Raw genomic sequence first — 15,371 nt, 5'->3', positions numbered from 1 at the left:
CTTGCTAGTGATATTTTTTTTTATAAACTTACCAGGAAGAAATTATTTATATGGATTTCACTCAAACCAGAACTGGACTCTGGACTCTTTCCAGAAACTAGTACCTCAGGGGCTTCATGAAACTTTGATCATACAACACACAGGTTAGAAATTCACTTGTGATACGATTTTAGAATGGTAAGTGTTCACACACTTATTTCAGCTACCACTTAAGAAGAGCAAACAAGAAAAGGTTCAACAAAACCTTGTCATCAAAATTAATGAATACTCACAAGAGCACACTGAACAATGACAATGCTGATCAGCATTTCTCTTATCAGTATTCTGCACCCTCCTGCAGCTGAATAATGCTCTCCATGTAATAGGACTTTAGTATATTCAATCAAAGCCTTGTCAAAAAGATTCAGTATCCCAATTGTAGAAGGAATCCAATCCAGGAGACTTTTATTACCTTAGTGCATCACATGCTACAAATACATTAACAGTTTTAAAGCCAGCTCACTTACCTTATCTCTAAAGATGTGTGGGTTTAGATATATGAAGTCACGATAGCTTTCAGTACGCGCTTTATCCTATTAAAAAAAAAGCATTCTGAGCACTGGCTACTATTCATTGTCCAATGATAGTTATATCAAAAGCTCATCACCTAGCAGTTAACCCTTCTAACAAAAGCAATATTTTAAGTAGGACCAGGCATTGGAATTTGACAAAAAAATGTATTTTATTGAGTAAGTATTATGGAACCTCTAATACAGTTTTTTAGATAGCAGCAACAACATTATCAGGCCTAAATGAAATGTGGAAATGTTAAACATACTAGGATAATTATTTATCCTTTCTGTTTGTAAGGAAAGAACACACATATCTTCTTTTTTACTGATGTTCTCTAATTTTTGAAGCACTGTAGTACAATGTTGTAAAAGCAATAAAATACTACTCTTAATTTGATATTCAGGATGCACACCTACCCAGTTATTTCTTATTTCAGCATTTGCTGAAGTTAACATATATAAAGCTAAAAAGGTACAAAACTAAGTAACTCATAGAAGCTATGCAAGGCATTCTACAGTGTGCAAAGTACTGGTAGTTTTCCACTTTGCACACTTGAATAGATATAATACCGTGTTAGAGCTGACTCTGAAACCTGTTTAGCAACTAACATCATTCCCTTTAATAAATGTGGCCAGATAAACAAATTGCCAGAAAACCATATGCTTTACTATCTGTGTAAATGGCTGGAGAACCAATCAGCAAACAAAGATAGTCCCTGGGATTCTATTTTTATCTCCTCACAAATGCAGGTTTTAAAAAATATATATAAAAAGAACTAAAAAAAAGTGAGAACTTCTCCTTGCATACAAATCAGACACTGCACCAAAAGGACAATTCCCTGCAGCAGCTAGCAAACAGAATTCCAAAACTTGCATTTAGGAATTAATCATGCATATCTGTATCGGTGCCTTTCAGGATTCAGACTGATTGATCAGAATTGGAGAGAAGCTTGAAATTAATATTTTATAGATAAATAATGTAAAGAGAACATTTTTAGTGAATTTTAAATCCAACTATCTAAAAAAAAGCACTACTCTGCTCTCATTTGTGAATTTTCTAACTTGCTGCAGTCCAGAGGAATACTTGCTCTGCATTCCTCTCCCATCAGAGTTTCAAAGAACAAGGATGCAGAATTGGCTGTTCTTCATCAGCAATGCAATGATATGGGCTTCACTGTTTGACAACTCAGGTGCTCCCACCCTTGGGCATATCTAGAAGGCTGATTAATTTAGCTTCTGCCAGGTAATTAATATTAGACTCTCTCTTTACTCAGCAGTACTTATCTGATTCTAGCACCATTGTTTCAGAGGCATCTTGTTTATTAAATATGCTATATTTTAAACACAAGATAATATACTGTAAGGTCACAAATATTATGCAGCTTTGAATTTAAAGCTCAATTCTAAGCATGGATGGTGCTGTGGAAGCACTGGACCTCAGGCTGTAGTAAAGGCTACAAGTCTGAAAATCTTGAAACTGTTCATCCTAACAGTACTGCAGCCCTTCAGTATTTGGAGGGACCCAGAGTTCCCATCTCTGCTTAAGAAAGAAGATATTTCATCAGTTTTCTCTTACTGAGCCAAGGCACTGATTAGTTTCTAACTTATACAGTTGATTGTTCATCTGTAGCTCAGCCTGACACAGAAATCCAGACACTGTAATTTATAAATCATGGTTGAGTGGTTAATATTATGGGGGAACTAGGCTCACGTGGAATGTGAATCCGTATTATCCATAGGATCGTTCCTTTGTTTTGCCATTTTCCCCCCTGTACTAGTCACATACTGAGAAGCAGATGCTACAATGTAAATGCTGTCACTAATGTAGATAAAATCCCAAATGCTAGCAAATGCACAACCGTCAAAATTTAATCTCAAAATAGCTTAAATTACCCCAATTATTCAATATCAAATTATTATAGAAGAATTGCCTCCAGAGTTTCTTCTGTTATGTTTATGGAAGACCTAAATCTATATTAGCTATCATATGGCTGAACTCCTATCCACACTGAAGGGGATATGTAAATCTTAGAAGAAAAAGAACCAAAGCAACATATCAGGCCAGATTTTATATGGTCCTTTGGATTCTGAACTGTGTTTTTAACATGTGTATTTTCTCTTATTATTTTGTTCTCTTTTTTCCTTGCATTTTTACCTGAGCTTCACCAGGATAACAATCTTGTGTGGATAGGGTTAAAAATGCAGCTGTATTGCAGTATACGTATGGGGAAACAGCCTCCTTCCATCTTTCTCACCATAAGACATGCTTCTGTTCATTTCCTAACCTTTAGCATTTCTTCATGGATCCCAAAGTGCCCATACGAGCTGAAGTAAACATCTTCCTCATCCTCCTTTAAGTTTCGAATCGTGCTATCAGATGAGCTACTTCGGATTTCTGTGTTCATCACCAAATCCTGTGCAAATTGCCTGTAATCAATTTGAAACATACCCTCAAGACATACAGTAGTATAAGAACTATAAAAAGGCAGCATATAGGTTGCATATTGTGCTATTTGGTGCCTTCCACATGCTGAAGCTCCCTCTGCTGGCTACTGCATTGAAAGTTGCTTGGAATTCTTTTGAGCGTTTCAACCTCAGTATTTTTTGACATTCCAGGGCATGAAAAACTACAGTATATCTCGTTGTTTCTATAACCCTACTCAATTCTAACTATGAGAGTCAATTTGGTGTAGTGATTAAGACACTAGGCTAGATACTGGGAAACTACGAGTTCTAGTCAAATGTATCCAAAGTGTTTTTTATTTTTAAAAACGCAATTGGGCTGTTTTTTTGAGGAAAAAAGATTTTTGCTTCCTATCCAGGAATCTTCATCAGTTATATAGGATGCTGTGGGAGATGGAAGAACAGTTATTGATAGCTGAGATCAGTTGGTGGGGGGATGATAGGTTCTGACAGGATGGTGGTGCAGAATGGAAAGATTGTGTTTCCCTTTGCAGTTAACACTATGAGTTCTAGTCTTGCCTCAGACACAAAGCTTTGGACTATCTCTCAGGTTTAGGCAGCAGAAGGCAATGGCAAAATATCTCCGAAAAACCTTGCCAAGAAAACTGCAGGGACGAGTCCAGGTAGACGCCAGGAGTCAATAATGACTCAAAGGTACATAATTCCAACTGAGGTAAAGCAAAATGTATATAAAGATAATAATGTTTTGAAAGGTGCTTTTGGAAAACATAAAACAGCAGGGAATAGACTCCAAATAATCGAGTTGATGTTAGAAAAAACTTTGTCCAATTACTTTAGTTTAGCAACCTTTAAAAATAATAATCTTTCAAGGAATAGCAAAAAATAAAGAAAAACAGAAGACAGTCACAGAACCACAATAGTGGAGAAATTAACATTTTAAAGGCACTTTAAACAATACTATAATTTTACAGCATCCTCTTTCTGCTACAAAAACAATAAAAGTCTACAAGGCAATAGCAGTTCCTTGCTGAGTGATTTTAAGAACACAATAATCCAAAAGTCTATTTTTAAAAACAAAAATACTATTTGAAAGAACAATGGCTATAATTTCAGAATACCACATATAAAGCAACTAGAATGTGGAACAGAAGCTATTCTAATATTTTACAGACAAGTCTACATCAAATAAATCTTAACTCTTGGTAATCAAATGGACTTACTCTTGTGATTTTTCTGGCAAAAGTACAGAAATATTTGCCAATGCCTTTCTAGGATGATTTCTGACTTCCCTTCTGGCCTATAACTAAAACATTTAAAATGTGTTTTGATGCAGCCTTGGGTGTCAAATTCTCCTCCTGTAAAACAGGAATTAAGGGTAGCTGTCTAGGATGTGTCGGTCTGCACTTTTTATAGCAACAAAAATATTTGGATGACACTATCAAGTTGATCAATTTCAACATCCCTGGCTACTGTTCATGCTGATGGGAATTGCTACCAATACCCTAATGTATGTTCTAGTTGGATCACTAGCCACTAATGAAGGGGTAAGAAAAGTGCAGAGTCGAAAAGTGCAGAGTCGTGCTCAGTCTGTGCCTTCAGAATAGACATTTCAATCAATTTTGTGACTCAAAATACTCCTGTCTCAAGACTGAGCCAAATAAAAGAACAGAGGAATTGATTTAGCAATTCTCAGTTGAAAGAATTCAAGTTGGAATGCTCTACTTAGGCCATCAAGTCCAATCCATAGTTTAATTTAATCTAAATTAAAGCCTCCAGTTGAACTCACCCAATGAAAGGGACATTACCATGGTAATTATTTCTACTGGTAAACTGCTTCTTTCAATATTAAATAAGAATCTGTCTTTCAATAGCTTAAGTCCATTAAAAAGCAACATGCATTCTTGAATTACAAAGAACCTGTTTTGACTTTCTAGTAATACTGTATTATTCAGTTACCTGAACATGTTATCGTCCTGCTCAGTCTTATCAATATTACATATTCATACTTTCTTGATCTCTTGACAGGATTTAGTTTCTAGTCCCCTGATCATCCTTACTGGCCTTCCATGGTATCATTCTCATTTGTCCAAATCCTTCTTAAAATGTGCCAACCAGAACTAGATATACTCAGTATGAAAATTCACCAAAGAAAAATAAATTGTAATGATTATTTTTTTGTTTTGAAAATTATAACTATATTAATGGACCCTTAAATTGACTTTTTACTAATGAGGTATTTCTGATTCATACAGCTTTGCAATCAATTACTATTCAAATACCCTTTTCATAAGCACTGTAATTAAGCCAGACATCCTCCCTGAATCCCGTATCTGTGCCTTTGATCTTAAATGAACAACTTCGCATCTCTCTCTGTTGAACTTACTTTCGGGACATTTCTCTAGCCCAGGGGTAAGCAACCTTGGCTGAGTCATAAAAGAGCCAAGGTTGCCTACCCCTGCTCTAGCCTATATAAATCATTTGTTTTCTAGGGTACCAGATAAATCCATCTAGTTTTGCCTCATTTCCAAATGTGAGCAGCTTTCCCTCTATCACTTTTCCAACACTAATAAAAGTGTTAGACACTTAGTCACAACAACACTCCAGTTCAATGAGGGCATTCCAACTATGATTATTTCGAGCTACCTATGTATCCACTTGATGATTATGCTATCCAGCCCACATTCCCATTTCACTGTGCAATAAATCATTTGCTATTTCCTATTACTTCAACAACAGGAGATTGTGTTTTAGCTTAGCTGAATCCAAATTTGGGGGGAAAAATACTTCCTTCGTATTGATCCATTCATTAAAAGTGACTAATTGTTCATTTTTTCTTGTCTTTAATACACTAAATATTATACTCCTATATCCTCACAATATAGCCAAGGTTGTTTCCAACTAATATTTTGAACTAAAAAGTGTATTATTCAAAATGATTACCTCATTTTCTGTAGATCATCTTGGGCTCTGGCCAATTCAACTTCTGCCAACTCAGTTCTGTGCTCAGCATTTTTCAAGCATTCAAGGAGAGATGAAGCCTCAGATACTCCACTAGGACAAAACATACTGGAAGAATCAAGAAGGTCTTCTATATCTGCAAATAAAACACACACATTTTGTACAAATATGAAGTGGAATTTAATGGTTTAACTTTGAATAAGAATAGATATTGACCATGCTTCCTAAATATATCTTAGTTTTGAAAAGTAATCCAGATAAGAAGCACAGCCAGGAGCACTAGCTCTGTCTTTATTGTAAGGTTACTTTTAACAGAATCTTCCAAGACTGAAAATATTTTCCCCTCTTACTTTCTTGTTACACAACTAGGATCCCTTCTGAAACATTTGCCATGCCATCCTTCCTCTGGGTTGAGATATCTTTTACACACCAATTGTCAGTCTCCAGCTTTTCCTCCTGTCTTCCAAGATCGTTCCCACATATCATTACAACACAACACGTAAACTCAGAGGAGTGAGTATAATGTGAATTTTCTTTACTTATGTTTGCTTAGTACAGTAATACAGTATCCTACCAACAATCAAACAACCTTTATTCGGTCACTGACCAGCAGATAAAATTCAAAAGTTACAACCAGGATCAAAAAGGAAAAAATGTAATTGCTCTAAAATATCTAAAAAGGTTTAGAATAAATATTATACTGTACTACATAAACTATAGAATAATACATGGCTGTGATTAAGGAAATAAAATCAGACGGATCCAACAACGTGTTAAGGTAAAACAGATCGGAATGACCAGGATATTTAGTAAAGATTTTAGTAACAATTTCTGGTGAGCACCTGTATAGAAAGGGCAATACAGTATAACATGTTTTATTGTTTCAATTATTCCTCCACCACAGTCTTTGTTCAAAGGGGACTTTACCTATCTTCGTTAACAACGGCTGTTGGAAGGGCACTGAATCTGGCTAGAATAAGGAATGTTGGGATTATTATACAGTTAAGATATCGAACTAGCTAGAGAACGTGTGCAGAGTAGCTCAAGAAAGTTTCTGGATAGAACTGGAAAGTTTGTTTGCAGCTCTAAGTCAATAGCCCTCTGCTTTAGATCAGCTAGTGCACATACATGGACTATCAAGGTGATGACTGGCCATGAAAAACCATGAAATTGCAATTTAGCATGTGTTGCCTGGCACCAGGAAAACTGAAAGCTATCCATCATAATTAAAGGGGCCAAGCTGGCTGAAAAATAGAAGACCTTAAGCCAACAGGAGAAGATGAAAACCAGGCAAAAGTTTGGATTTTAGGTAGGCCAGCTACCTGTTCAAAACGCAACAAGATGCTTGAAGAATGGTTCTCAAAAACTTGGGCTGAAAACTTTCCAAAGGAAGAAATGACCTGTAGGGTCCCAAAAAGAAACTGGGTTTAAATATTTGCCAAGATTTTAATCACCGCTGGTATATTCTGAACTCATAAACAGCTAAAGAAAGGTAAAATAGTCAAAATAGTTTCTAATGTTGCTTCTTTCCAGTTCCAAAGCTCAAAAGGACTCAATCCAAAGGATTAGCATGTCTGTTTTACTTTTGTTTGTGCAGTACTCACCAAGCCACAGAAAATATATTGGCAAAATCTATCATGTTTGCACAAGGAAAAACAACAACATTGATTGTAAAAACAACAACATTGTATTGATAGATAATCAATCAACACGAATATTTTTGAAATTCTTTTTTCCAAAAGGGATTTGCTAATTTGAAATAAGATTTAAAAATAAGCTCTAAATTCCACTGGATTCATAGTGCAACACAGATATGTATGAGATCACCATTCGTTCAGGATCCATATAGTCCTATGTAAAGAGAGCTATGGAACACACAAAATCACAGGTGCCTCATTGATTTCAATGGACAGAGTATTCTAGACTGCAGAAGCTATCACAAAGCATCCATTAATTATACCATCCATAAGCAATGCAAAACGCTGTTTACAACTCAGCACACGTAACCAAACCTCTGATGATTTTAGTGATAAACCAGTTCAAAAATATCTATTAGGTCTACTTGTGCAACCCCATTTAGGCTATGCACATTTTTCCAATTTGCATACCTCCTTGAAGGAGTGAAATGTTTTTAACAGAATATCCCCAACTCACAAGAGACAAGTTAGCAGAATTCTGTGGCCCGTGTGGTCAAAAGGAAGTGAAAGATCAAGCAGGCTCAGCATATTAGCATTTGCTATGTCTTCTCACAAATTTTCTATCAGGATAAATTTATTCTGCCTCAGATCAAAGACTGAAACCAGAAGTAGAATCCAGAAAGGGATCTCTAAGAACATCTTTGCCTACACAGGCATCATTATTTCAATCCCTTCATTCAAGAAGTAATATTCCATGCATCAATAAGAGCTTCAACAGGTTCATCAGCTCTGGCTTATGCAAATTCTCCAAAACATTCAAGAAGCCACCACATTCCATAAGACTCTGCTGAAGAGAAGAGGTATTAAGTTCTCTATGCAAAAATAAAATATAGCTTCCGTTGTCCAGATTCTTTCCTTCTATCAAACTTTCTACTCTTGGCAAAGATCAAGATAATATTACCGTAGTTAATTTCTGGCAGTCTTGGATGCAACTGATTTAAATCATTTTCACTCTGTATCTGGCTTGGGTTATGGGACACAAACAGTAATAGCCTTAGTCACCGTAATGAATGATCTATGTTGGAAATGATCACAATATAACACTAAAATGCCTGTAATTTACATTTTTTCCCAAAAGGGATTTGCTAACTTGCCATACTATTTTCAAACACTTTAAAGAACAGATAACTACTAACCCATTTGAAAATATAAACTAACGATTTGGACAAGGCTTCAAGTTATTAAAAATTTCCTTACAATTTTGCAAAAATGTGAAATGAAAAGAAAATTTACCAAACTGTAGTAATAAGTCATTTTCTATTACAGGCTTCAAATAGTTATCTTCATCCCAAGGAAATGGAGATCTAAGAGAATTAACATACTCTGCGTCTGGCTTCTGAAATAGTAAATGAACATGGAAGTGACAGACTATTCTAAGAATGAGTCATAGACAGAAATAACAAACTGGAGTTTTTAAAGTTAGATGTATGAACTACCTGTAGCATAATTCTACAACTGATACATTCTTCCTCTATTTTATAGCTGAAGAGAGTCTTTATCTATTTCTTACCTTTCATGCCTATATAATGCTCCTAATTTCCCACCCAAGAAAAATCATTTTAGTGCTAACTTGAACTTTTACCCTTGTCATCTAAGAACAGATTAATCTTGTATTTTATATTTTAAATTTTGTCATATAGTATGCCTTATTTTAATTGCGATGCTTCTGACACAAATAAACAAACATCTAAGAAAGAATATACATAAACATATATACGGTATATCATTTCCAACTCTATTGCTTGCCATTATCAGCAAGCTGTTGCTAACAATAAGTAACTCTAACATTAGATCTAGAAACAATAAATATCATTGAACATTGAGGTCCTCATTTGGGTAAGAAATGTCTGCAGTTATGATGTTAAGAGTGATCTAACATTTCCAGATTGCCTTGAATATTATGCATACTTATTCACCATATTTATAAGCTAACCCAATTAAGTATGCTTTTTAAGTGAAGTAATAGTCTGGGCATCAAGATAATCCACCATAAATAATTTTTAAAAATGGATTTTACATTCACATTTGGTTTAGTTTCTGCACTCTCACAATTTCTTCAAGTGGCATTCTCAGAAACCTAATACCAAAGGTAGAACATATTCTTCTCACAGCTCTATAATTTAAATAACATTATTTAAATTACATCTACTTTACAAAATACTTGGAAACTTACTTGCAGTCTAATAAAATTTACTAGCTTAATGTAGCCATAGAAATCAAGCCCTGAAAGAAGAACAGAAATGTTTATCAGAATCTTAATCTGTTTACTCTCATGTGTTTTCATATTTCCTCCCATTATTTTATTTCTATATTGATTTTCTTTGTCCAGTTTAGTACAAATAGAAATTTGCCACATTAAATGGAATATTATATTTGATCTTATCTTAAAAATTAACATATCTTATTAATGTAATGACTTACACTACTTACAATCACAAATTTTAAGCAGTTTACACCTGGCAAAATAAAACAATCTTAGTACAAAAGCAACCAATAATGACTGGACCAGCAATTGATGTGCATGTCTGCACATACCCCTTTGAGTCAATGTTGATTCCTGATGACTGTCTGAGCTAATCCCTGCAGATTTGGAGAAACAGCTTAACATGGCCTTTTTCTATGGCTGAGAGAAACTGGCAAAGTCACCCAGCTTGTATTGTGCCTCAGGCAGGACTAGAACTCACAGCCCTTTCTAGCTTGCTGGCTTAAAATCTACACCAAACTGACTCCCAAATGATTATCAATATTTAAAATATTTAAAAGGTAACAATGGAGACATTCATAAATGTTGGATAACGTAGCCAACATTCAGACATTACAACAGCACTTATTTTCTAAAGGTTCTGGGAAGAACACTATTTAAGGCAGTCAACTCTGCAAGGAGGTAGCAGAGTATTGTAGACTGTGGGATCCATCACAGGAAGGGCTTGTGTCTTTACCAATATTCTGAGAGTTGGGGAATGTGGCATGCTCCCTCTGCTGGAATATATCAGGGAGGTAGACGTAGAGGTAGAGGCTTTTGTAGGTAACAAAAGTCTTCCTTCAGGCAACATGCAGAGTTTCTCATCCTACTATTTCACCACAATAGTGTTTTGAGGGAGATTTTGGTGAAAGAGAATGACTGGCTCAAAGTCACCTAATGAACTTCTGTACCAAAGGTGGACTTAAGCCTGAGTTTCCCTTAGTGCCATTTCAACACTTTAACTGCTTATTCTTCACATCATACTTCCATGTATTTCAGCTTAAATATTCTATTATTCTACTCACCAAAAAAAACCTAATTCACTTTATATATAGCCCATTTTTATTCATATTCTCACTTTACAAATGAAAACGAATTTAGTATATGCTAAATTATATAGCAAGGTAAGACATCCTTCCTACAATCACGAACATGCTAAAAATTCTACTCACAGACACACACACAAATTTGTAAAGGGTATTTATACACAGATATGTCATTGTTTGTTAAATTCTAGAATGAAATTTCTCTAAATACACTCCACACCAATAAACAGAATTTCACAACAAGATAAATAAAGTATCATACAAACACCGGACAATAGTTTTATACAGGGAACACTCTGAATAAGGCCTGGCAATTATTTTCCCTAAAGAATAAAATGCCCAATTTGTAAAAGATGAAATGGCAATAGAACCATAAATAAGAAAAAAACCTACCTACAATAAAAACAGGCTTCATCATTATTATTAAATGGATTAAATATTTGGGAATTTATTAACAAAAATTAAAAGATTTATTCCCTGAATTGGAGAAGTATAATGGCAGATATTTCCAAATGGAGAAAGTTGATACTTTACTACTTAGGAAGAACTGCAGCTGTAAAAATGAACATTTTGTCCATTTTTTTTATCCCAAAGAATTCCAATAAGAATTGAAAATAAGAGACTAAATAATCAGCAGATAATATTTTATTTTGTGCAAACAGAAGATTTAAAAAGATTTAAAAATAGAATGCTGGGAACAAAACTTAATTTTTAAAATTTGTTATATTCCAATATCAATATTTCTTCTGAATTGTTAAGCTTTACAACATTGCCACCAAATATGAAAAAATCCAAACTGACTATGCATCAATTCTTTTCACTATAATTTATGAACAATTTCTTCTCTAGAAAAATGGTAAATTAAGTTCTGGGAACATACACAGACATATAAATCAATATTTTAAAAAAACACATCTGACATTCAATTTAATTCAACATGGAAACAATTTTTGCCCTATGAGTAATTTTTGCCCTATGAGGACCCAGATTGTTGGGGGCAATTAAGCTGACATTGTAATAATGCCGCTTGGGGGGTGTGTGTGTGAAAGCCCTAATAAGCAGGCATATACATAAAATGAAGGCTACTGCTAAGCTTGTAAGCTGCCCTGAGTCTTCGGAGAAAGGCGGGATATGAATGGAATTAAAATTAAAAAAAACATCAAAAGTTTATTTTTTCACCTTCATATAGTATAAGACTTTAATGTTTAATCTCTTTATGTTTTGAATTTGCAAATTTTTTGTTGGGCAAAAATTGTAATTTTTTTCATTTAAAACAGCTTGTCATGTTGATTATAGTTAATTACTGCCTGCCTTGTTTTAGCAGATTTATTTTAATATTCTTAAAACTTTAAATTGATACAATCTATTCAAAAATGCAGAAAATAAATTTTGAAATTTTTAAGTTAATTTGACAATGCTTGTAAATCTTTTATCTCTCACTTGGTCTTTTTATTTTTCTCTTCTTATCCTTTTGTAGCTTTAAGTTTAGTAAACTTTTGAAAATGCAAAAAAAAGAACTATACAATATGTGGAAATAAACTTACGATGTTTCTGAACCATCATCTCAATACTGAACCCGTGGTCTGAGGCACAGTGGCAAAAACTGTCTTCAGCTGAACTGAAAAGTCTTAGAAAAAAGCAGTATTTTAAAAATGCACACACAACAATTCTTATACTTTTAAAATGTAGGCATGAACAGCATAACATAGAAATAGAACCAAATATCTAATGATGGAACTATGAAAGACAGAATTCAGAGCATGTGTTAAGAGAATAAGCAATATGTTCCTGAAGCATCAGGTGAAAAAAATGAAATAAATAGAAACATCTCACGAGACTGTACAGGGAAAAATAATATTCCTAAAAGAAAGGCAGCAGGCTGGGAACAAAAGGATTACAGTCCGATGTGAAAACTAACAAGTGATTAAATGCAAAAGAAATTCAGTATCTGAAAGATAGGAAATACATGTGGTGAAGACTGAGCACTACTGTGAATGAAGTATTCAACTCTTCTATTGCCTCTGATACAGACCAGTGGGTCAATCAGTTCAGCATACAGGTAGTCCTCAACTTACAACAGTTCATTTAGCGACCAAAGTTACAATGACATGACTGTTTTTCACACAACCACTGCAACATCTCCGTGGTCATGTGATCAAAATTCAGACACTTGGCAACTGGCTCATATTTATGATGGTTGCAGTGTCCCACAGTTACGTGATCACGTGACATTCTGACAAGCAAAATCAATGGGAAAGCAAGATTCACTTAACCACCATTATTATTAACTAAAAACCACAACAATTCACTCAACAACTGTGGCAAGATAAATCATAAAATGGGGCAAAATCCCTTAATAAATGTCTCGCCTAGCAACAGAAATTCTGGGCTCAATTGCGGTCATAATTCGAGGACTACTCTACTTTCTCTACATTGCTTTCACTAGGAAGGGTCATGTTTAGGGGTTTGCCCCCAAAAGAAGTTGGAGCGGGTGACGCAACCCTGCTTTTATCAGCCAAACAACTGCAGAATCCCACGTAATAACAGTTACATTTCAAGTTTAAGGTGGAAAGAGTGCAGAAATATGCACTTTGTGAGTTCTGTTGGGCGCGTACATTCAGTATCCGTTTACTTATTAAATGTATATGCCCCCCATCTTTCTATCCCAAGCAACTCTGGGCTGCTAACTTAAACAACTTCTGAATTAAAAAAAATATTATGTGCATGGGTTGTCTTTTTAAGAAAAATGTTACACTGCTAGGAGTGGAGGAGGGTGTCAAGATGCTTACTTTCATTTTAACAGGAAGCTTCCTTGCATGGTTTAAATTGCTGGGTTGTTTTTCTGCCCTTTATACGCCTCTTTGGAGACTCTGCTGAAGTAAGGAGAAGGAAATCCCAAAGGTGCTTTTTGCGGAGGCAACTGGACTTTGTTTTGTTTTTTTTCCCTTTGAAGACGTTTCGTTTCTCATCCAAGAAGCTTCTTCAGCTCTCACTGGATGGTGGGGAATAAAAGGATCCAGTCGGAGCTGAAGAAGCTTCTTGGATGAAAAGCGAAATGTCTTCAAAGAAAAAACGAGAAAGGCCAGTTGCCTCCAGAAAACGTACCTTCGGGACAACCATGACCTGGATGACTGAGATCTTCGTAAGACAAGGAGAAGGAAAGGAGATAACAGAGACCAAGCAGAAACTCGTATGTTGTTAGGCAGGTGGAAGGAGGTTCTTTTCCAACTTCAAAAAGTCCAACCTGTCGCAGAAAAGGCAGGGGGTGCTCTGCGCAGGTCCCTCCATCTCGCTGCTGCGATCGTCGGCACCATCCTCCTCCTCCTCCTCCCAAGCGTCCTCATTCTCGCTATCTGACAAAGGAAGCCTCGAGCCGCCTCGTGCCGGTCCCTCCGGTCCCTCTGCCATAGCGAGAGAAAAGAGGAGGGGATGAACCAGAGCTCAACCTCGCCGGAAAGCTGCAGAGAAAGAAAGAGAGAGAGAGAGAGAGAGAGAGAGAAACCCGTACCAATGCCCGCAGATGCCCCGGAATTCATAACTGCAACTCGCCAAAAGTTCAACAAGCCCTTCGGCGAAAGTTCCCACGATAAAAAAAACACGCAACCAGACTCTTCCCACGTGGAGTGAGAAGCTTACCCTCACTTCCGGGTTAAGTGTCAGGTTTCTGACCAATAAGAGAGGAAAGAGAGCGGGAGGCGGCGGCGGCGGAGAAGGCACGTGAGTACGGTGAGTTTAGGGGGCCAAATTTCACAGGAGGGAACGGAGAGAGCGTGGCTCAAATAGGGGAATGTGCGTGATGGTTGGAACGTTGGGTTAGTGCAGGGGTAGGCAACCTCGGCTCTTTTATGACTCGTGGACTTCAACTCCCAGAATTCCTGAGCCAGCTATGCTGGCTCAGGAATTCTGGGAGTTGAAGTCCACGAGTCATAAAAGAGCCGAGGTTGCCTACCCCTGGGTTAGTGCTAAAATGCTCTGGCGTTTTGAAACGGGGGTACAAGAAACGCAATGGAGTGAGTAGTGGTAGTAATTAGAATGAGTTCTGCAACTGTGAAGACGTACACAATTTTTGCTTGGGAGTTGTTTGAATTTTTGCTCCAAACACGCAGTGCAGTTATTAGAGACCGGAACAGATTTGTAACAAGCCCTTCCCACCCACCCACCCACCCCGCCCGCCGCTAACAAACATAATTCTGATATATTTACTTTTTTTATTTTGATGAAGATACTACCTTGTTCATACAGTATTTCGTTTGGTTTCAATGCAGAAGTCCAAGGCAGCTGCCGGATTTTTATAAATAGATCATTTTAACCTATATGCATCTTTCGCTAGGCTTTTTAAAAAAGTTATAGAATCATGAATTAACCCTTCCAAAGTCAATTTCTTAGACAGTCCACACTTGATAAGTAAAATAATTAGATGTTCTTGACTCATAGAGTAGAAAAAAGCTACCGG

The 15,371-nt window shown here is 36.1% G+C and overlaps 1 protein-coding gene across 2 annotated transcripts in view; it reads right to left on the bottom strand.

The window, feature by feature from the left end:
• Positions 1 to 14,550, bottom strand: part of PRMT3 (protein arginine methyltransferase 3) — a 79,137-nt gene extending 64,587 nt beyond the window's left edge. The window contains exons 1-8 of one of the 2 annotated variants that reach the window (XM_083355333.1): positions 14,427 to 14,477; positions 14,163 to 14,319; positions 12,463 to 12,545; positions 9,804 to 9,853; positions 8,864 to 8,966; positions 5,916 to 6,069; positions 2,837 to 2,978; positions 507 to 572 (exon numbers count right to left, since the gene is read on the bottom strand). In XM_083355333.1, the coding sequence (XP_083211459.1) occupies positions 507 to 572; positions 2,837 to 2,978; positions 5,916 to 6,069; positions 8,864 to 8,966; positions 9,804 to 9,853; positions 12,463 to 12,545; positions 14,163 to 14,319; positions 14,427 to 14,454 (783 nt within the window). In that variant the 5' untranslated portion in view covers positions 14,455 to 14,477. Of the gene's footprint in view, positions 1 to 506; positions 573 to 2,836; positions 2,979 to 5,915; positions 6,070 to 8,863; positions 8,967 to 9,803; positions 9,854 to 12,462; positions 12,546 to 14,162; positions 14,320 to 14,426 lie in introns of both variants that reach the window. The other variant, XM_083355334.1, reaches the window with a different exon arrangement.
• Positions 14,551 to 15,371: the final 821 nt, after the last annotated feature.

Source organism: Vipera ursinii, assembly GCF_947247035.1.
Source record: "Vipera ursinii genome assembly, chromosome: 1".
In the NCBI taxonomy this organism is placed as follows: Eukaryota; Metazoa; Chordata; class Lepidosauria; order Squamata; family Viperidae; genus Vipera; species Vipera ursinii.
Note: the sequence above shows the minus strand (reverse complement) of the source record. Positions and strands in the feature narration are given on the sequence as shown.